This window comes from Crocuta crocuta, unplaced genomic scaffold (genome assembly GCF_008692635.1).
Source record: "Crocuta crocuta isolate KB4526 unplaced genomic scaffold, BGI_CrCroc_1.0 scaffold108, whole genome shotgun sequence".
Classification (NCBI taxonomy): Eukaryota; Metazoa; Chordata; class Mammalia; order Carnivora; family Hyaenidae; genus Crocuta; species Crocuta crocuta.
The window spans coordinates 8,958,843-8,981,345 of NW_027532825.1; the positions used below are offsets into that span (position 1 = coordinate 8,958,843).

The 22,503-nt window shown below is 41.0% G+C and overlaps 1 protein-coding gene and 1 long non-coding RNA gene across 2 annotated transcripts in view; one reads left to right on the plus strand and one right to left on the minus strand.

Annotated features, from left to right (window-relative positions):
* Positions 1-4,624: 4,624 nt before the first annotated feature.
* Positions 4,625-9,297, minus strand: YAE1 (YAE1 maturation factor of ABCE1; the record flags this gene model as incomplete). The annotated part of the gene is made up of 3 exons (XM_077781159.1): positions 4,625-6,586; positions 8,337-8,458; positions 9,172-9,297. Coding segments are annotated over 3 exons (678 nt in total), but the record flags the coding sequence as incomplete, so codon positions are not given.
* Positions 9,298-9,468: 171 nt separating this feature from the next.
* LOC144245822 (uncharacterized) overlaps positions 9,469-22,503 on the plus strand; it is an 18,625-nt gene continuing 5,590 nt past the window's right edge. Inside the window, exon 1 of the long non-coding RNA XR_013339429.1 lies at positions 9,469-9,621. This is a non-coding gene — a long non-coding RNA (uncharacterized LOC144245822). The remainder of the gene's footprint in view (positions 9,622-22,503) is intronic.

A 22,503-nucleotide genomic window follows, 5' to 3' on the forward strand; every position in this document is an offset into this window, starting at 1 on the left:
GTCAGAGAGAGAGGGAGTCACAGACTCTGAAACAGGCTCCAGGCTCCGAGCTGGCAGTCAGCACAGAGCCCGACGCGGGGCTCGAACCCACGAACCGCGAGATCATGACCTGAGCTGAAGTCGGACGCTTAACCGACTAAGCCACCCGGGCGCCCCCACGTCATGCTTTGTGAACATTCCTTCTGGAGAGATCACACTATAGGGCTAAGGAAATAAAGTTTGGCGCATGTTAAGGACACTTGGCTCTTTTTAGCTGATCTCGAGTAAGGCAGTGAGCGAACACTGTTTTTAAAAGCTAAATAGGAATTTAGAAAGCTCAAGAAACATTATCACAAAATAGGTGGCACAAATTGTCCTCTCTGTGAGAAGTGAAGCGAGCCTAAGGAGTCCAAGGAGGAGTGAATTTCCGAATGTGATGAGCACAGCTTTCTATACCACTCCCTAAAGATGCTCTCCTCTCCACCCCACCCCAGTCGGGAAATGGGTTTTTTTGTTTTTGTTTTTTTTTTCTCTACATACATAGCAAACAGATTTCTGGTAAACTTTTCATTCTCTGGAGCTGCTGATTATTACGCAACATTTTATTATAAGGATAATACTTGCTGACTGGACATTTGAAAACTGCAGAAAAGTAGAACTTAACAGTGAGGGGGAAATATAGTCTAGAGTCCCTCTGTTAAACATGGCCCCTGCTACTGGGTTATTATTCAGCACACATCTACCCTGAGCACAAACTGTGGACCTAGATTTGCCATGCTTTACATCTCAACTGGGCCATTTAGGAACTGTGAATTGGAAAAGCTGCTACGTCTTCTCAGTGCCCCAGTTTCCTCATCGCTCGGATGGGGATAATTAATAGCTCTGTTGCGTGGGGCTGTTATGAGAGCGAAGCAAATTAATATATGCCACGGTTTCAGAACAGTGCCCGTAGCCTGTATTGCAAACACCGTATTTGTTAGCCTATTTCTTTCCCACTCCTCCATTTCCTCAAATTCCTTCCTGCTTTCAGATATGATGCAGTGTTCTTCTCTCATGGTTTCTTTCTGCCATTTCTTAATAGCTGAAACTGTACCCCAAATGTGATTTTGTGTCTTTAAATATTACACCATGATTTTATTTGTTAGTGCAATTTTATTTTATTTTTTTTTAATTTTTATTTATTTATTTATTTATTTTTTTAATGTTTTCTTTATTTCTGGGAGAGAGAGAGACAGCGTGAGCAGGGGAGGGTCAGAGAGAGAGGGAGTCACAGACTCTGAAACAGGCTCCAGGCTCTGAGCTGGCAGTCAGCACAGAGCCCGACGCGGGGCCCGAACCCACGAACCGCGAGATCATGACCCAAGCGAAAGTCGGACGCTTAACCGACTAAGCCCCCCAGGCGCCCCATGTTAGTGCAATTTTAAATGACAGGCAAGTCGTGGTGTCATAATGCTATTATTTAGCCTCGTATAAGATGATGGCGCAATTTGGGTATGTGGATTTTATTAACATGCACAAGGAAAGGAACATTTTCTTTTTAAGTGAAATACTACGGTTCCTTTTCCTTTCCCCAAACAAAAGAACAGGACATAATTTTGAAGCCTCAATTTCTAGTTTTATTTTCATCTTGGCTAGTAGTAGAGTCGTTTGTTTATTTTTCTCTCATCAAGCACCACCTATGCATCTAGGTATAGGGTGTGATGCTAAGAGCTGGGGATGTAACAATGAATAAGGCAATTTCCTGAATAAATTTGAAGTTTGAGATACTCAAAGTGATGAAGGAACACTGGGAAGAGCAACCAACTCTGCCCGAGAAAGTTGAAATCTGAGCTGGCACTGAAGCTATATAGGGATTTGCTGGGAAGGTAGGATGCGGAATAAAGCATCCTGGGGAGAAGAGTCAGCAGGGAGTAAAATGAGAAGTTGGGAACTGTCCAGAAAGCTCTGGGTGTTGTTCCTGAAGAAGTGTGGTGCACGCGGCGGGGCCGGAGGCACGATGGGCCATCAGCCTGACAGCGCAGCTTAGGTCCAGAAATGGAATTCGCGTTTATAACTTATCCAGTAGGAAAGAAGGGAGTAAATATAGGCTCCAAGCTCTAGAAGGAACCTGTTCAGGTGGATAATAGTGGCAGTGGAGCATGAGCAGACAGAGGCCTAGATTGGAGGTACTGACATTAGTGAGGAGGCTGGTGCAAAGGTTAATTAAAATCCAGTGACTAGAAAGGCGGACAGGCTCAAGGTATGTTCTGAAGATTCAAAAATTCTCGATTGGAAGTAGGGTATGACAGTAAAGGAAAGAGAAACACTTAAACATTTCTAGCTTTTACAAACTTCTAGTTATAAAATAAATGTCATGGGGATGTAATGGAAAGCATGGTGGCTATAATTAACAATACTGTGTTGTATATTTGAAAGCTGCTACGAGAGTGGATCTTAAAATTTCTCGTTATAAGAAAAAAAATCGTAACTCTGTATGGTGATGGCTGTTAACTAGGCTTTTTGTGGTGACCACCTTGCAACATATACAAACGCTGAATCATTGTACTGTACACCTGAAACTAGTATAGTGTATTTTATATCAATCATATCTCGACGTAAAAAAAAAGATTCCTAGCTTGGAGTAAACAGAGATGGTATTAAAAGACTGAAAATATGGGGGCGCCTGGGTGGCTCAGTTGGTTAAGCTTCTGACTTTGGCTCAGGTGATTTCACAGCTCGTGGGTTCGAGCCCCGCGTCGGACTCTGTGCTGACAGCTGGCTCAGAGCCTGGAGGCTGTTGTGGATTCTGTGTCTCCTTCTCTCTCTCTGACCCTCCTCTGCTCACGCTGTCTCTCTCAGAAATAAACAAAAAACTTAAAAAATCAAAAAACAAAAGACTGAAAATGTGAAAGGCAAAGCAGTTTGGGATAGGAGGGAGGAGAGAAGATGGACAGGAGGTGTTTTATTTATTTTTATTTTGTTTTTTAATAGTTTATGGTCCAGTTGGTTTCCATGTAACACCCAGTGCTCATCCCCACAAGTGCCCCCCTCCATGCCCAGCACCCCCCTTCCCCTCTCCCCCTCCCCCATCAGCCCGGGAAGGAGGTGTTTCAGATACGAACAGCTAAGCCACTGAGACGGGCGTGAGAAACTGCAGTGGGAAATACAGGTCTAGGGCTTGGGAGAGAAACAGGGGTTGGAGTATTAGCTTTAGGATTATAATCGAAACCATGGGAGCAAGTGAGGGGATCTGGTTAGAGTACAAAGACAAAAAAAAGGTCCAAGAGTGAAATTCCGTGGGGTCCTCAGGCAGGCAGGTGGGGACGGGGAGACTCAGCCAAATGCGAGGGGCTGGCGAGAGGGCAGACTGCGCGGCCGCAGAGGGCGAGCGGAGGGCCGGTCAGCAAGTCCTGCGCTGGAGGAGACGGGCCAGTGCGGGGCAGCTTTGTGACTTCAGCCACGGGCGACCTCAGCGAAAAGCGGTTTGAAGCTGAGGAGCGGAGGGGGAGAAAGCAATCTGGGAGTGACTCCTCTTCCAGGGGGGCCGCTGGGAAAAGGAAGTACCTGGCAGCAGAAGCAAGAAGGGCAAAGTGTGCGGGTGAAGTCCCGTCACAATGGAGACTGGACGATTTCTGTAGAGCAACAGGCCTGATCGTTTATCCACAGAGCACATGCCATCTATTTCATCCACTGGTCTGAAATCCAGGAGTTTGCAAACAAGTTAAGGACTATTCCTGTATATATATCTATACGGCTCTCTTAGACGGGAACACAAAGCTTTAACTTTAATTTGAAGATGGGGGGAATCCCACCTTGGACTTGTTTCCAGGCTTTTCTCTCGGCTCACCGCGAAAGCAGCTAACGAGCAGTGCTAAGGATGTACCTGAGATAAGGATGCAGGTGCCCACTTCCTGCTTGTGTATCACAAACATTTCGGTGGCCTCAGCAGCTCTAGCAGCTGAAATGTCCAAAAAGCGGAGTACTGTGAACTCTCCCTCCCACTAAAACAAACAAAAAAGCTCCGGGTACTTCAGCATCTAGAAACTAAAGGTGAAAACCCTGTTTGTGAGGAAGCCACGTCACTCAGGCCTAACGCGTGGGTTTTGGGCCTGGAAGGTGGGGCTGTGCCTGCTCTGGGGCGGCCTTGTTTTACCGTTAGGGACAGCTAGGCTCTTTCATGACAAGAACGGGCAGGCCGCTAGCACTGGCGTCAAGGCAAGACACGTAAAGTGAGCAAGGTTTCTTTCCCCAACTCACGCTCACTGAACACAGGCATGAGCACACCACTACTATTCTGCACTCCAGAAACTTGGCTTTCAAAGGCAAAGCAAGTTTAAGAGATGTTCCTGTCTGAACAGCCTCATCCCTTCAGCTAATTCTCTTGATTTCCTTCTTTGTGAACATCTGCACGAAAACACCATATTATCGGGGATGTTATTTTCAGAGAACCTTAGCAGGGGGAGCCCAGATAAAATCTCAAGGTCTATTGCACTTGTGAAACTTTCACTCAGGGTGACTTCCTTGAGATGCATTATTAGAGATGGACATTTCGTATCTAATGTGCAGGGCAGGACAACACTTTAAGACTTAGAGACCGCTTATTTCCATGTGGATTTGAGATTTTGGCTGCATCCATAAAACAGAAAAAATACATAAGACAAATTAGTAAATCTCTGAAATAGTGTTTAATCTAGAGAGATATAAGCATTTTTTAAAAGGAGATGTCAAACAGCACTTATTTTCAGCATGTTTTAGAAATCCTGTAACAGTATAAGGTCTTTTTCAAAAATTTATGATTATTTTTTTAAGATTTTAAGTGATCTGTACACCCAGTGTGGGGCTTGAACTCACAATCCCTAGATCAAGAATCACATGCTCCTCTGAGCCAGCCAGACACCCCAGTATCTGGTCTTCTGACTTCAGATTTGTTGCTTTAATTTTTTCATTTTCTACGAACTGCCAAGAGGTTGTAAGATCACAGAATATTTATTAGTCTCTTGAAAGACATCAGATTCTCTCAGCATGTCTTTTATTTTTATTATTTTTTTAATGTTTTATTTCTGAGAGAGAGAGAGAGAGAGAGCGCACAAGAGCAGGGGGAGTGGGAGGGGTAGAGAGAGAGAGAGGGAGACACAGGGTCTGAAGCAGCTCCAGGCTCTGAGCTGTCAGCACAGAGCCCGACGCGGGACTCGAACCCACGAACCGTGAGACCATGACCTGAGCTGAAGTCGGACGCTTAACCGACTGAGCCACCCAGACGCCCCTCAGTATGTCTTTTGGAGTAGATAGTACTCTATATAAATACTGGTGAAAAAGCAATTAAGGCCATGGACAAAGGGCAATTATTTGGGTGCCTCTGAAGGCCGGCACCTCACACAAAACTTTGTTTGAGGCAAGAAAGTGCTGAAAATTCCTTTCCTGATTTTATATGCTTAGGTCCTGGAGCAACAGCTTCAATCGAATTTGGTCCTACCAGACGAAGAATATTGCTACGAGGTAGTGCAGAAGCCAGTGGTTTCAGTGTTTTACTACTATGTGAATATGTGAGACAAACCGCACTTTAGAAATAACCTGGCACATTGCTGAACAACACTACTAACTCCTTAATACTTGGAAAAACTTAAGTAGGTACTTGAACATGAAATGTATTTTGTGTATTCCATGGAATTGATGTCCTTGCCTTTAACATAAAACCAAAACCAATTTTAGTATTTTGTTTTTAATCATCAGTAAAATCATTTCTTCAGTTTCTTACACTTATAGCTTCTTAATTTCGATATATATATATTTTATTCGCCTGTATGTGTTTATTTACAGTGTTACCCACCAGCTTATTTAATGGTGACTTTGGTCTGATTAGCTGGCGAGAAGGCCCTAATCACCTGATAGAGGCAGGAACAGAAAGCAGGGTTAGGTCCTTAACAAAATGCATCTGATCCTTCTTCACTGTTGCTAATGCGTCTGAAAATGCCTGGTTTTGATCAGGAACTTCTGAGCATACCTGAGGCTTCACAAAAATTCCCAGTGACAGAAAAAGCTCTTATTCCATTTAATAGTGTTAGTTTTGAAGACATTTAATCCATGAAGGATAACCTACCAGTGATGTGTCCGATGTAGAATCCAGTACGAATTTTGGTCAGTTTGTTAAGAAACGAAATGTTCTCAACATTACTTGCATTAGAAAAGTGACGAGAACTGTTACAGTTGTTTGAGATGTTGTAACACATCGCGCGGTACCCCCAGCTGTGTTACTAAACCGGCTGTCTGTTCTAAAATCCAAGCGAGGCTGGGGTTTTCAGAATGTGCCTGCTCCCGTATCCTATAACATTCTAAAGATGAACAATCTGCCTCACTAAGACTCTTGCTACAGTTTTTGTGAAGTTCAGCATTATTTTCACAGAGTCTTTCATCTTTAGCTTCATCCATCTTTTTCTCAGCTGGAGCTACGTGACAAAGGTCCATCTCCTGAATGGAGTCCAATAAATCTACAACACGGGGCTGAGACGTGATTGATTTCAGATGTTTGAGCACATACTCTTCACACTGGCCAACTGCATCCAGAAGATTATTTATTTTACTGATCAGAGTTGAGCCATTTTCATGAAGGTGACACCAGGAGAGCAAAGCACTGAGTGAAAATAGAAATAAGAGTTAAACAGGAAAAAACGGAACCAATCATAGGCTTTTTGAATTTTTGATGCTAAACCCTACATGCTTCTTTTCTGGATAAGACCACACAAAAAGAAATCAGTAATGATGCAAGCCAGAATCAGCAAAGTAACGGTAAAATGGATTGTAAAATATATAAAGATATTATCTTTTGATAGAAATTAAACAACTGGAAGTAATCATATAAATTGCTTATAATTCCTAAGACCTCCTTCCCAATTCCATGCACTTCTCTTGATTTTAGGTTTTCTCTTTATGACTGTGTAGCTTCTGTCAAAGAGGGATGCAACTCGGAGAAAGATCACAAAACTTAGTTTCTCCTTTAACGACATCCAACAGCTTCTGGATTAGTGATTCTCAGACTAAGATATCCAGTGGAATCACCCAGGGAGCTCTCAAAACTGTCAAGGTCTAGGTCACAGCCCAGACCAATGAAAGCAGAGTCTCAAGCTTCCCAACTGATATCAAGGTGCAGCCAAGGTTGAAAACACTTGTTCCAACCATATAGGTGCTTGCCATCAAAACACTGAAGGGCAGGAAAAAAGTTTTGACGCAATTTTTCTTTCCCAACTTCGTTATAGAATAGACACTGTTTTTGAGCTAACTAACAATTTTCTTGAAGAAGGTAAGAATTCTTCTTGTCCCTAACAAATATTTTTCTTTATTTTTCTAGCACAGATAGTGCTTTTTGTTTTCTGACATTTCAGATTGCTCGGGTAATCAAGACATAAAATAATGGTTGTGAAAAGCAGTCATGTTTTAGAAATGTAATCAATTGATGTGAAAGATTTAGCAACAAGCTTTCTGAGATTATAAAAGATTTAGCTTGACGTAAAATAAACACTTGATCATTTTCCTACTGTAGCAGACTCTAAATCTGATTTCTGATGGTTGAATTTTCTAAAACCTCAAAAAATAAATTTTTGGTTTTGATGACTTATTTTCTACTCTTTTTAATTTTTTTCAGAGAGAGAGAGAGAGAGAGAGAGTGAGCAAGCGAGCAGAGGGAAAGAATCTTAAGCAGACTTCATGCTCCCTCCTGAACCTGACATGGGGCTAGATCTCACAAGAGATCATGACCTGAGCCAAAATCAAGAGTTGGCTGCTTAACCAACTGAGCCGCCCAAGAGCCCCATTTCCTGCTCTTTTAAAAATTAGTGATTCTTTGAACCATTTTATGTTTTGTTTTTCTACAGAGGACAATTTCAAAGCTATAAAGATCAGAGAAGATAAGCCTATCATGGGCCATTTGACCACCTGGCCCTGGTTTTTGCCATTCTTACTATGGAATTTTGACAAGTATTCAATGTTTAGCCCTAAGATAAATGCAATCATTTCCCCCTCTATTACCAGTTACACTTTTCATCGTGTAATGCTAGTCTAGAAGTCTCTCATTCTGTGTTCTGCCATGTGTGAAGACCTTTTAAATTGTGATACAGTTTAGTGGTAGTTCAGTAGCAAAAAACACACACCTTCCTATCATTTCTTTGCAGTGAAGGACAACACCTGGCTCACATATTAAAGTGGATGAACTGATGCTTTTTGACTTTTTGAAGGCATTATTATTCTACCCTCTGCAGTCCTCTTTTGGGGCTTTAACACTAGGAAAATCACTTCAGTTTAAATAGTTTATTTTTACCTACTACTTTTCAAAAGTCCTCGGGTAGCACTGAGGCTAGACTGACGCAGCGTTTAAGTTTAAAAATTACCTCAACGTTCCTCTGAGCTGTCCATAGTTTATAATGAGGTCTGCACCTTCCTTATAACCTTGATTGAAGCCTTGCTGGAGAGTAACTGCTTTGCCGGCATCTACCCCATCTCTATAACCTTCCTAAAAATAAATAACGAAGAACTGTGGCTGTAATTAACATCACGTAAGCCACTGTGGGTTTTTCTAGAAAGTCATAGAATCAATTTGGAAAACTGATGAAACAGGCCTTCGCCATTTACTATTTAATATAATGGTTCCAAACGACACAGCCATACAACCAAACAGAGGACGCTTCTCATCAGAGTTTATTACTGGCCTATCTCACCGCTGAGCTCTTGGCTTACTCGGCACATTTAAAAATACCGATTCCTATACGGTTTTTAAAAACCCTGTTAACAATGGCTTCACAGAAAGGAAACTGAGAGAATTGCATGCTTGGCCCCTTGGCGGCCTTGACTGGTGTGAATGGGTGAGAAGCCAGGGGCAGTAAACAGGTTGCCAAAGGTCTTCGATAATTAACTCAAGCCGGGAGAGAGGAAACTGGATTAGCGAAAAAGAAGTATAATTTTAGAAAATTAAAAAAAATTTTTTTTAATTTATTTCCGAGAGAGAGGGAGACGGTGTGAGCAGGGGAGGGTCAGAGAGAGAGAGGGAGACACAGAATCTGAAGCGGCTCCAGGCTCTGAGCTGTCAGCACAGAGCCCGACGCGGGGCTCGAACCCACGAACCGCGAGATCATGACCTGAGCGAAAGCCGGACGCTTAACCGACCGAGCCCCCCGGGCGCCCCCCTAAGCTTAGTTTTAACGAGTCAGGAGACAGAACGAGACACACCTGAGAAGACAGAACCCGGCGCTGGCACCCTCGCCCGCCCAGCGGCGGCCTTCCTTCACCGTCACGGTCAAGTTCACGTGTCCACACGTCCTGATTAAGCCCACTCCTCACTCGAGGCCCTTCACCCCGTTACGCTACCCCTGTACACCCGCCGTCGCACAGCCGTAAGCGGCACAGTCGCTGTGGAGGCTCCTCCCCCCGCGTCTCTGAGAGCCTCACAGTCTACACCACGTTTGGCTCGCTCCGTGCCCANNNCCCCGCCGTGCCTGTTCGGACACGTCAGTGACGAAGCTTCCCGGCTCGCCGCCGCCTTTCGTTCCTGTGGAAGGGACGCGATGAGCCCAAAGCACGTAGAAGTAAAAAGCAGTTTGCTGCAAGATCACAAAGGACACATGCTATGAAAAAGAATTTTAAAAATAAGCAGAGGGCGCCGTGAGCACGTGCGTGAGGGTGGGTTTCGGTTATAATTTTTAAATGCTCAGAAACTTGCGTTGTATGTATGTATATAATTAGTATATATGTATATACGTACATATAATTTAGTTGATAAGTCCGTGTATAAAGAATGTATAAAAAATTCTATACTTGGCCACATAAAGTACTTCAATAAACTTAAAAACCCAGACATTTTGTACATCCTATTTCAGAATCCAACAAAATTAGTGATTAATTTTTAAAAAAGACTCCAATAATTATAATACTGGACATTAGAAACGCCTTTGTAAAATTGGGATCCAAGGGGAAATAAAAATTAAAATGACACATAATAAGCAGTTAACATCTGAACACTTCATACTAGAAAACATGGGACCAAATGAAAGCTTATACTGAGGCAATTCGATAGGCTTGAATATATTATTAGAGAAGAAAGAAAAAAATACATAAATTTCGTTATATATTTTAATTAGCAACAAAACAAAATGGTAGTAAGAGAAACAATAAAGATATCAATTGAAATTAATAAAAAAGAAAATCCCAAACTTACATAAATAAATCCTAAAGCTGGTTCTTTGAAGACGCCGATAAGACAGATAATCTTTTTTTTTTTTTTTTTAAGTAAGCTCAACACCCAGTGTGGGGCTTGAACTCACTACTTCAAGATCAAGAGTTGAATGCTCCACGACTGAGCCAGCCACCTATCCTGGGTAATCCTCTTTTGACCTTGATTTAAGAAAAAAAAAAGGAAAAAAATTATACAAAGTAGCAATGAGAAAGGCGGTAATGACGCAGAAAGAAATTCCAGTGCTATACGTTGCTAACTGAAGTTCAAGAGCCACACATTGGAAAACCTAGGAGATGTGAATGACTTTCTGATAAAGGTGACCCAGTAAATAGAAAACAGGAAGACACTAATTACCCTAGAAAAATTGGACATTAAATATCTGCTATAAAAAATAGCATGAAGACTTGACACACAGGTAAATTCTTTAAATCCTTTTTAATCTTTAAAGGACAATGGATAGTTCAGTATTTTTTACTCTTCTAGGGCAAAGAAGATGACCCCCGTTATTATTCATTTTTTTAAATTATTCAACATTCTTTTGAAGACTGTTAAATGAAAGAGAGAGGTAAATAATCTTAAAATGTTGGATAATAAGAGATGAAGGGGTTTTTTTTGATGTTTATATAATTGTATACACATAAACCCCAAAGGAATTCCATTAAAAACAACAGAATAAGGGAATTTGATAAGGCCTCTGGCTATCAGAAAAATAGACCAACAGCCTCTTAATTTTCTGGCAATAACCATCTAAATGTAAATGAGATAAATAACTGCACTTGCAATACCAACAAATGCTATTAGATACAGTATTTATATATTTGCTTAGTATTTAGTACTTATTTAGTATTTATACATGCCAGGAATACATTTTACGAAATCAACTTTGTTGAGGTATAATTTACATGCAGTAATATGCATCCATTTTTAGTGTAGAGTTTGATGAGTTTTGACATACGTATACCCCTGAGTAACCACAACTGAATCAAGATACAGAAATGTCCATCACCCCGGAAAATTTCCTCTTCTTTGCAGTCAGCCCCTCACTCCTTGAGGCAACCTCTGATTAAATGTCTATCACTCTAAATTAGTTTTGCCAGTTTTAGAACTTGACAGAAGTGGAATCGTATATGTTTAAATATTTGGCTCTTTGACTCAACACAGTGTTTCTGAGATTAATTCACGTGGTTACATGTACCAATAGGTTATTTTCATTTCATTGCCAAGTACTCTTTTCATTGTATGGCTGTACCAGAATTTGCTCCTTCACGTATTGTTTGGATTGTTTCCAGTTCTTCGCTATTGTGAATAAACCTGCTATGATGGAAACCAACTTGACAGTAAACTATAAAAACAACAACAAAAACCAATCTGCTATGAACATTCTTGTACAAGGTGTTTTGTGGACAAGTTTTCATTTCTCTAGAGCGAATGTCTAGAGGTGTAATTGTTGAGTCATGTGGTAAAGACAAATTTAACTTTATAAGAAACTGCCAAACGGTTTTCCAAAGCGATTGTCCCATTTCATACTCCTGCCAGCAGTGTATGCAGATGTCACTTGCCCCACACCCTCTTCCTCACTTGGAATTGTCAGTCTTTTTACTGTTCGCTCTTCTGATAGGTGAGTAGTGGTTTCACACTGTGTTTTCCTTCTCATTTTTCAGATGGCTTAAGATATTGAATATCTTTTCATGTGCTTGTTTTCCATTTGCATCTCTGTTTAAATGAAGTCTTTGTCCATCTAAAAAACAATTGGCTTGTCTTACTGTATTTCAAGGATTCTTCCGTCCTTTGTCAGATACCTGAGTGGCACATAGGTTCTTTGCATTAGTTATATCCATCGGGAGACAGGTGTGGAGATAGAGTTAGTTCATGAAATTTCCTGGGGGACAGGGAAAGAATGCCCGTGAAAGGTAAAAGGTGGAGGAGGGATGATTAGGCAGAGAAAGCCTATGCAGAGGGATGCTGACCTGATCCCTGTGATAGGAAGTTCACTAGGTAGATGTCACAGATTCTGGACAACATAAAAGGGAGTCAGGAGCAGAGGGCAAAGAGGTGAAGAGGAGTCTTTTGTTCAGTGCCCGGGGCCGGGCTTTGGGGCCCCTGCCGCGCTCCGTTATTGGCTGGGGGATGCCCTGGAAGAGTGTGACCTTGGCTGGGAGTCCGAGACATACGCTGTAGGTGCTTACTGACAGGTGGAGGCTGACCGTTGTACTCCTTTGTCAAGAACCAGATGATCTTTCAAGGTCCTTTGGAGTGTGTGATTCAGTGTTTTCAAAAAGAGCTATCCTTTCTCTCCCTCTCTTTCTTTTTTTTTTTTAATGAACTGTAAATAACAGCGACACCTGCATAAATTTTGGTGTCACGATGTGAACTTACTCAAAGTATTTAGCAAACTTATCTTGCGGCTCCATATCTCTTATATAAATGCTCTGTGATGAGGTCAACCTCTAGGATTCACTCTGTTCTTTCCCTGTTCTTTCTACTTGTCGTCCATCCTTGCCTTTTCTTTCAGAGCCTTCCACAATTCTTTTTTATGTCCTTCTCTTCCCCATCTCTTGCTGAGTTTCATTCTTTATCTCAGTCTCCCACACTTTATTTGTGCCTTTGCAAACTGCTATTTTGTAGTTAGTGTAATAAACTTGTAGGAGGGCGCAGACCTTTTCTCAGTTCCTCTCCCAAGTTTCTAGCATGCTGGCTTTCACCATGAAGCCTCTGGCAGCCAGCCAGCAGAACTCCTAATTTCCATATGCCTGGTGAAGTAGTTTCCCACTTTTCCTTGTCCTTTCTAAACTTTTCATATGTTCTCCGATTCGCAGTCGTATTCAGTGATTAAGTCCTTGGGTGCTGTCTGTTAATTGCTTATGTCAGGTTTGCTCTAAGACGTATTATAATACGAAATAATGTACTTAATAGTAATATGAAAAATAAAATTGTTGTTAGGGGTGAAAATGATAGGAGAGCATTCAGTATGTGGCTCCTAAAGAGCGAGCCTTGAATAAGGAGAGGAGGGTAGCAGGTAGATCTGTGCAGAGTTGCCGCCTTTATTTTATTTACTTTACTTTTTAAAAAATGTTTATTTTGAGAGGGAGAGAGAGCCAGTGGGGGAGGGGCAGAGAGCGAGGGAGACACAGAATCGGAAGCAGGCTCCAGGCTGTCCGCACAGAGCCCGACGCGGGGCTCGAACCCACGAATGATGAAATCATGACTTGAGCCGAAGTCAGACACTCAACCGACTGAGCCACCCAGGCGCCCCTCCTTTATTTTAAACTACTGTGTCCATAGAAGACCCCAGTTATAATAGAACTGTTAAAGCTAAGAGGAAAATTATTAGTCTGATGAAGACTGTTTATTGAATATTAGAAAGAATGAAGCGGAGATGTCAGACAGGAACCCTAACTGATCTTTCTCAAAAGGCCTGTTGATGGACAGCTTTGTCTAACAGCATTTCAACATGTTCAGGTCACTCTTATCTTTAAAGCAACCGTTCTCATCTCCACACTGTCCCCTAGCTGTTGCTCTATGCTTCTTTTCCCTTTAGAACTAAATTTCTTGAGTCCGTGTCTGAACCTCTGTACCTTCCACTTTTGAACGCATTGCGATCTGCCTTCCAACCCCGGTGTTCCGTTTAAAATGGGAGTGAGGGGGGAGGGGCAACCGCCACAGTATTTTATCTCATGACCCAAACCTCTCCTTCCAGCCCAGCCGTTCTCTGCATGTCAGTCTCATGTCTGTATCCGCCTCCGTGAGGCTACCTGCACTTAAACTTACTGTATGCATTGCAGTGCGTTACATCTGAATTTATCTTTTTTTCCCCTTTTCTTTCAGTTTCCCTCCTCCTCCTCTGTTTTCTGGCTCCTTGATGCTCAAACTAAGCAGCAGGCGCTGGTGGCACCAGCATCACCTGGGAGCTGTCAGACACGCGGAGTTCCCGGTCCCGTTCCACACCTGTTGAGCCAGAATCTGCACTCTCAGGTGCTTCACACTGCGTCAAGTTTGAGACGCGTTGCACCTCGTTGCATGGCCACCGCATCCGCTCCTTCACCACGTCATACATATTTGTCCATTTTTCTTCATTCTCACTGCCACCTCCCTGGTGCAGGCTGCTGTTGCATCCTACCTGGTTGCCCCGACAGCATCTGACTGGCCCTCCCGCCTCACGTCGTATCCCTCTTCCAACCCATTCTCCCTGGTTAGAGCATCCTTCCCAAAGCCAAATCTGATAGGGCCCCCCTCGTCTGAGTGCCTGCAGGCCCTTCTCATTGCTCTCCGGAGAAACTCCAAATGCCTTCATGTAGTTGGGCACCTACTCCCCTTCCTGGTCTCATTTCTTACCACCCCGTTTTCAGGCCTTTGCCAGATAATTTTCCCTCTGCCTAGGTGTGTAGTCCATACTGCTGTCAAGGGCGACTTCTACTCGATGTCACTTCCATTTGGAAGTTTTCTCGGATCTTCTGAGTCTGGGTTAGTTGTCCCTCTTATGTGTGTCATAGTCTTTACTGCCTTGTGTTATAAATGCCTAGTTGTCTGCCTTCCCTACTAACCTGTCAGCTCTCCGAGGCAGGGACTGTGTGTCCTGGTTAACTCGTTTATCCCAATTGCCTAGCATAGCCCTCAATAAATATTTATTAAATGAATGAATGAATTTCATTAAAAATTCTTCAAGTATTTTACTCTAAATAAAGTTTTACATAGTAATAAACTCGTCTGTAAATCCAGGTTAAACAAGAATTTACTGAGATTAGGTTGTTACAGAGTGACAGGGGTGAGTAGACTGGTAACCTAGAGTAGGCTAGGGGACATACAGAAAGTTAGCATAAACTCGCTTCTCATGGATCTTTAAAAAGTTTTACTTTCAGTTTCATAACCAGGTTTTTAACAGTCATTTATTCCAAAGTCTATATGTTTAATTGATTTGGGCATGCACAGTGAGACATATGCTTCTTGGTCTTGTCCATACTTGTGTTTCTAGTTTTGCCTTACCTCTTAGGGGCGCCGGGGAGGCTCAGTCGGCTAAGTGTCAACTTCAGCTCAGGTCATGATCTCGCGGTTCTTGGGTTTGAGCCCCACGCCGGGCTCTATGCTGACAGCTAGCTCAGAGCCTAGAGCCTGCTTCAGATTCTGTGTCTCCCTCTCTCTCTGACCCTCCCCTGCTCATGCTATCTCCCTCTCTCTCTCAGAAATAAATAAAACATTAAAAAAATTTAACTTACCTCTTAGTTTTGAGGTCTTCAGGTTTCCCAATGATGACCTTGGACTCAACTTTCTTATGCTTTATTTTTCTCATCAATAAAATTATAAAATGTGCCATTCATAGGGCCACTAAAAAAACAAATGCTGCGATCCAAACCACAGTGAGATACCACAAAATACCCCCTAGATGACTCTGATAAAAAAGTAACTCAGTGACTTTGGTTTTGGGACTGGCACACTGGGAGCTTAGAAGTTGTCGCTTCATCCTAAAAACAATTAAAAAGGTGAACAAATGGAAAAATCAAAAACTCTTCGTAGATCCATCAGAGAAGTGAGGTCACAGAACAAGCCTCTGTCCTCCAGACACAGACAAGTGCATACAGAGAATCACAATTTAATGGAGCACAAACGTGAAAGCAGAAACCTCTGTGGGAACCAGTGATGGTGTGGAAGACGTAGAAGGTGTAGTATGTATGTGTGTGCACACAGTAGAACGTTATTCAGCCATAGAAAAGAATGAAATCTTGCCATTTGCAACGACATGGATGAAACTAGAGAATGTACTGCTAAGCAAAAAAAAAAAAAATCAGTCTGAGAAAGACAAATATCATATGATCTTACTCATATATGGAATTTAAGGCAGAAAACAAACAAGCAAAGGAAAAAAATTAAGACAAAGAAGCAAATCAAGAAACAGGCTCTTTTTTTCCCCAAAGTTTATTTATTTATTCTGAAAGAGAGAGAACACACACACCTGTATTCCCACGCTTAAGAGCACGGGAGGGACAGAGAGAGAGAGAGAGAGAGAGAGAAAAGGCAGAGGGGGAGAGAGAATCCCAAGCAGGCTCCACACTGTCAGCGTGGAGCCCAGTGTAGGATTCCATCTCAGGAACTGTGAGATCATGACCTGAACCAAAATCAAGAGTCAGACGTTTAACTGACTGAGCCACCCAGTTGCCCTCAGACTCTTGATTTAAGAGAACAAGTGATGGTTACCAGAGGGGAGGGAAGTGGGGGGATGGGTTAAATAGTTGATGGGATTAAGAAATGCACATGGTGCGATGAGCACACAGTGATGTACGGAAGTGTTGAATCACTATATGGCACACCTGAAACTAACATAATACTGAGTGTTAACTAACTGGAGTTAAAATAAAAATATTTAAAGGAAATGGACCGCTATAATTCAGGATGTTGACAGTAGCGGAGGTGGGGGCTGGCAGGAGCTATGTTGGAAATCTCTGTACCTTCTGCTCAATTTTGGTGTGAACCTAGATGTACTCTAAAAATAAAATATTACGAAAAAAACCTGAGCAGCTTCTTACAAAAAAATTTAATTTTTTAAGAGCATGGGAGGGGAGAGGAAAGAAGTAAAAAGTTTTCCTTTTGATATGACCCGGTGCCTCAACCTTTGCTGGTCATTATAGAAACATGCAGTACAGAAAATTAGAACAAACCCTTTACCAAAGAAGATATACAAATGAAAGGATGCTCAACATCATTAGTCACTTGGGAAATGCAAATAAAAATCACAGTAAGACACCACCTTATTAGAATGACTAATATTTACAACACTTACCATACAAAGTGCTGGTGAGACTGCGAAGGAAATGGAAGTCTTGAATGTTCCTAAAAGAAGTGAAGTGCTATAAAATTTTACAGCCACTTAGTGAAACAGTTTGGCAGCTTTTTAAAAACTATCATCCAACCCAGCCATTTCACTCCTAGATGCTGACGCGATAGAAATGAAAGCATATGTCCATACAAAGACATACATGAATGGCCATAGGGTTTTTTTTTTTTAAGTTTCTTTATTTTGAGAGAGAGAGAGAGAGGGAGCGTGTGCATGAGCAGGGGAGGGGCAGAGAGAAAGGGAGAGAGAGAATCCAAAGAGGTTCTCTGCACTCTCAGCACAGAGTCGGATACAGGGCTCCATTTCAGCAACAGTAAGATCATGACTTGAACCAAAGTTGGACACTTAATTGAGCCACCCAGGTGCCCCAACAAACTTTATATTGTAGAGTAGTTTTAAGTTCACGCCAAAATTGAGCAGAAGTACAGAAATTTCCCGTGTAGCTCCTGTGCCTCCCCCCTGCCCCCAGCAACCCCCCCCCCCGTCAATCTTCTGACCTGCAGTGGTATGTTTGTTATAACTGATGAATCTACATGGATGCATTATCACTCAGAATCCATATTTTACTTTGGGGTTCACTCTTGGTGTTGCACATTATACAAGTTTGGACAAATGTGTGACGACGAGCATCCACTATGGTAAAATAACATATGGGGTAGTTTCACTGCCCTAAAAATTACCTGCGTTCTACCTGTTCATCCCTCTCTACTGGTCTTTTTACTATCTCTGTATTTGTGTCTTTTCCAGAATGTCATATGATTGGAATCTGTACTATATCGATAGCCTTTTCAGAGTGGCTTCTTTCACTTAGTAATATGCATTTAAGTTTCCTCCATGTCCTTTCCTGCTGTACAGTTCATTTCTCTTAAGCACTGAATAGTATTCCAGTGACTGCATGTACCAGGAGGGTGTACCAGGGTTTATTCGCCCATTCACTTACTGAAAGACATCTTGGTTGCTTCCAGTTTTTGACTATTCTGAATAAAGCTGCTATAAACATCTGTGTGCAGGCTTTGTGTGGAAATCAGTTTTTAATCATTTGGGCAAATCAAGGAGCACGATTGCTGGAACGTATGGAAAGAGTATATTTCGTTTGACGTGAAACTGCCAAACTGTCTTCCAAAGCGGCTGTGTCATTTTGAATTCCCATCAGCAGTGAATGAGAGGTCCTGTTGTTGCACATCCTTGCCAGCATTTGGTGTTGTCAGGGTTTCGGATTTTTGTCATTCTTATAGATGCGTAGTGGTTTCTCATTTTTGTTCCAGTTTGCATTTCTTTGATGAAGATGTGCAACATCTTTTTGTATGCTTATTTGCCATTTGTGTATTTCTTCTCTGGTGTATATGTTCAGGTCTTTTGCCCATTTTAAAAATCAGGTAATATGTTTTCTTACTGTTGAGTTTAAGAGTTCTTTGCATATTTTGAATAACAGTCCTTTTTTTTTTTAATGTTTTATTTATTTCTAGGAGAGAGAGAGAGAGAGAGAGACAGCGTGAGCAGGGGAGGGTCAGAGAGAGAGGGAGTCACAGACTGAAACAGGCTCCAGGCTCTGAGCTGGCAGTCAGCACAGAGCCCGACGCGGGGCTCAAACCCACGAACCGCGAGATCATGACCTAAGCGAAAGCCGGACGCTTAACCGACTGAACCACCCAGGCGCCCCTTGAATAACAGTCCTTTAACAGACATGTCTTTTTGCAAATATTCTCTCCCAGTCTGTGGCTGATCTTCTCATTGTCTGACAGTATCTTTCTCAGAGCAGAAGTCTTTTTTTTAATGTATAATTTTTAAGTTTTAATTTTAAATTGGATTATTCATGATTCAATTTTAATTTAATTTAATTTTAAAAAATTTTGTGTTTATTTATTTTTGAGATAAAGAGAGACAGAATGTGAGCAGGGGAGGGGCAGAGAGAGAGGGAGACACAGAATCNTAACAGTCCTTTAACAGACGTGTCTTTTTGCAAATATTCTCTCCCAGTCTGTGGCTGATCTTCTCATTGTCTGACAGTATCTTTCTCAGAGCAGAAGTCTTTTTTTTAATGTATAATTTTTAAGTTCTAATTTTAAATTGGATTATTCATGATTCAATTTTAATTTAATTTTTANAGTCGGACGTTTAACCAACTGATCCACCCAGGTGCCCCTCAATTTTAATTTTAATTCCAGTTAGTTAACGTTCAGTGTTATATTAGTTTCAGATGCACAATACAGTGATTCATCTTTCCTGCTTTGCTGAAGGTTGATTGTCCATATAATTGTGGGTTTATTTCTGGGTTTCCAATATTGCTCTATTGATGTGTGTATCTATTTTTGTGCCAGTCCCCGACTGTTTTGATTACTACAGCTTTGTAATATAACTTGAAGTCCAGAATTGACAGGCCTCCAGCTTTCCTTTCCTTTTTCAAGATTACTTTAGCTACTCAGGGTCCTTTGTGGTTCCATACAAATTTTAGGATTATTTGTTCTAGTTCTGTGAAGAATGCTGTTGGCATTTTGGTAGGGGTTAAATTAAATGTGTAGATAGCTTTGAGGAGTATAGACATTGTAACTGTATTTGTTCTTCCAATCAGTGAGCATAGAATCTCTTTCCATTTCTTTGTGTCATTTTCAGTTTCTTTCATCGGTGTTTTATAGTTTTTAGAGTACAGGTCTTTCACCTCTTTGGTTAGATTTATTCCTAGGTATCTTATTATTGGCTCAATTGTAAATGGAATTGTTTTCTTAATTTCTCTTTTTCAGAGCAGAAGTTTTAAATTTTAATAAAGTCTAGCTTGTCAACTTTTTTGCTTATGGGATCATGCTTTTGTGTTATATATAAGAAGTCACCACTGTTTAGTCGTCTAGTCTTTATGTTGTCTTCTAGGACTTTTATAGTTTTGCATTTTATATTTATGTCCTCAATGTGTTTTGAGTTAATTTTAGTGAAGGGTCTAAGATTTGGTTTTAGATTCCTTTATATTTCCCATGGGGATGTCCACCTGTTCCAGCACCATTTGTTAAAAAGACTTTTTTTTTTAAATTATATAGCTTTTGCTCCTTTGTCTAAGATTTGTTAACTATATTTCTTTTTTAAAAAATATTTATTTATTTTTGAGAGACAGAGAGAGAAAATGAGCAAGGGAGGGGCAGAGAGAAGGGGACACAGAATCCTAAGCAGGCTCCAGGCTCTGAGCTGTCAGCACAGAGCCTGATGTGGGGCTCGAACCCACAAACTGTGAGATCATGACCTGAGCCAAAGTTGGACACGTAACTGACTGAGCCACCCAGGTGCCCTGACTATATTTCTATGGATCTATTTTTATGCTCTGTATTATGTTCCATTGACCTATTTGTCTATTCTTTTGCCAATACTACACTGTCTTGACTACTGTACCTTTATGGCAAGTCTTTTCTTTTTAGTGGAAAATTATGGAAAACATTTAACAGTAACTCTATTAAGAGGTCATTGAGTTGGAAAGTTTGATTTTAAGGAATAGTTACATGAATTATATGACAATTTTCCTTTTCTGATTCAGCTATTTGTTACATTTAATCCGTATTTCTTAACTATCATGCACAATACTTTGCTAATCAAATATGTTATCAGATTGTAACCAGAATATATCATCTGCAAATAAAGACAGTTTTACCTCTTCCTTTCCAATTTGAATGCCTTTAATTTCTTATTTTGCCTGATTGCTGTAGCTAAGACTCCTAGTACTGTGTTGAATAAGAGTGGTGATAGCCGGTGCCCTTGCCTTTTTCCTGATCTTAGAGGAAAACCTTTAAACTTTTCACTGTTGAGTACGATGTTAGCTGTGACTTTGTTGTATACAGCCTTTATTGTGTTGAGTGTGTTTCTTCTATATAGAATTTGTTTAGGGCTTTTTTTTTTTTTATCATTAAAGTTNTTCCGTGCATCTAATTGAGTTGATTATATGATCTTTATTTTTCATTCTATTAATGTATCACATTTGTTGATTTGCATATGATCAACCGTCCTTGCATCCCAGAGATAAATCTCACTTGACCAATGTCTATAATCCTTTTAGTGTGCTTTTGAATTCAGTTTTGTTAACATGTTTCTGAGAGTTTTTTGTATCTATATTCATCAAAGATATTGGTCAACGATTTTCTTTTCTCATAGTGTCCTTCTCTGGCTTTGGTATTAGGATGATGCTGGCTTTATAAAATTATCTGGGGGAGAGGTACCCCCTCTCCAATTTTTTTGAAAAGGATTGGCATTAATTCTTCTTTAAAATTTTGGTAGGATTCACCAGTGAAACCACTGGGTCCTGAACTTTTCTGTGTTGGAAGGTTTTTGATTACTGATTCAATGTCTGTTTAGATTCTCCATATCTTCATGATGCAATCCTTTTTAAAAAATGTTTATTTACTTAGTTTTGAGAGGGAGGGAGGGAGGAAGGAAGGAAAAGGGGGAGAGAGAGAGAGAGAGAGCGAGAGCGAGAGAAAGAGAGAGAGAGAATGAGCCAGAGAGAGGCAGAGAGAGAGGGGGAGACAGGTTCTACACTGGCAGCACAGAGCTTGACGCAGATCTCGAACCCATGAACTGTAAGATCATGAACCTGAACTGAAATCAAGAGTCAGATGTTTAACTGACTGAGCCACCCAGGCATCCCTCTTCATGATTCAGTCTTGATTAAGTGTGTATTTGTAGGAACTTATCCATTTATTTGATTTATTGGTACATAATTGTTCATAGTAGTCTTTTATGATCCTATGTATTTCTGTGGTATCAGATACACAGTTCTTTCATTTCCAGTTTTATTTGTTCAAGTATTGTCTCTTTTTTTCTTAGTCTAGCTAAAGTTTTGTCAATTTTGTTTATCCTTTCCAAACCACCCCCCCACCCCAAATCCCCAGCTCTTAGTTTTGTTGATCTCTTCTATTTTTCTAGTATCTAAGCAGAGAGTTTCTGCTCTGATTTTTGTGATTGTCTTCCTTCTGTTAACTGTGGGCTTAGGTTGTTCGTTTTCTAGTTCCTTGAGTTGGGTTGCTTATTTGGGATCTTTCTTTTTTTAATATATATGCATTCATTGTTATAGACTTCCCTCTAAGAACTGCTTTTGCTGAGAACAAACTGAGGACTGGGGGGGGTGGGGGAGAGGGGAAGGAGGGCGATGGGCATGGAGGACGCCACTTGTTGGGATGAGCACTGAGTGTTATATGTAAACCAACTTGACAATCAACTATAAAAAAAAAAAAAAAGAGCTGCTTTTGCAACATCTCATAGGTTTTGGTATGTTGTGTTTTCATTTTCTTTAGTTTGGAGATATTTTTAAATTTCCTTTTTGATGTCTTCTTTGACCCACTGGTTGTTCAAGAGTATGTTGTTTAGTTTCCATATGTGTGTAAATCTCCTTGTTTCTCATAACCTTGACAGCCCTGTGGAGTACTGGCTAGAAATCAAGTACAATGTCCCCGATACAAGTTTGCTTGATGTTTTCTCTTAATTAGATTAGAGTTACTTTTTTTTTTTTTTTTTTTTTAAGGAAAAGCACAGGGGG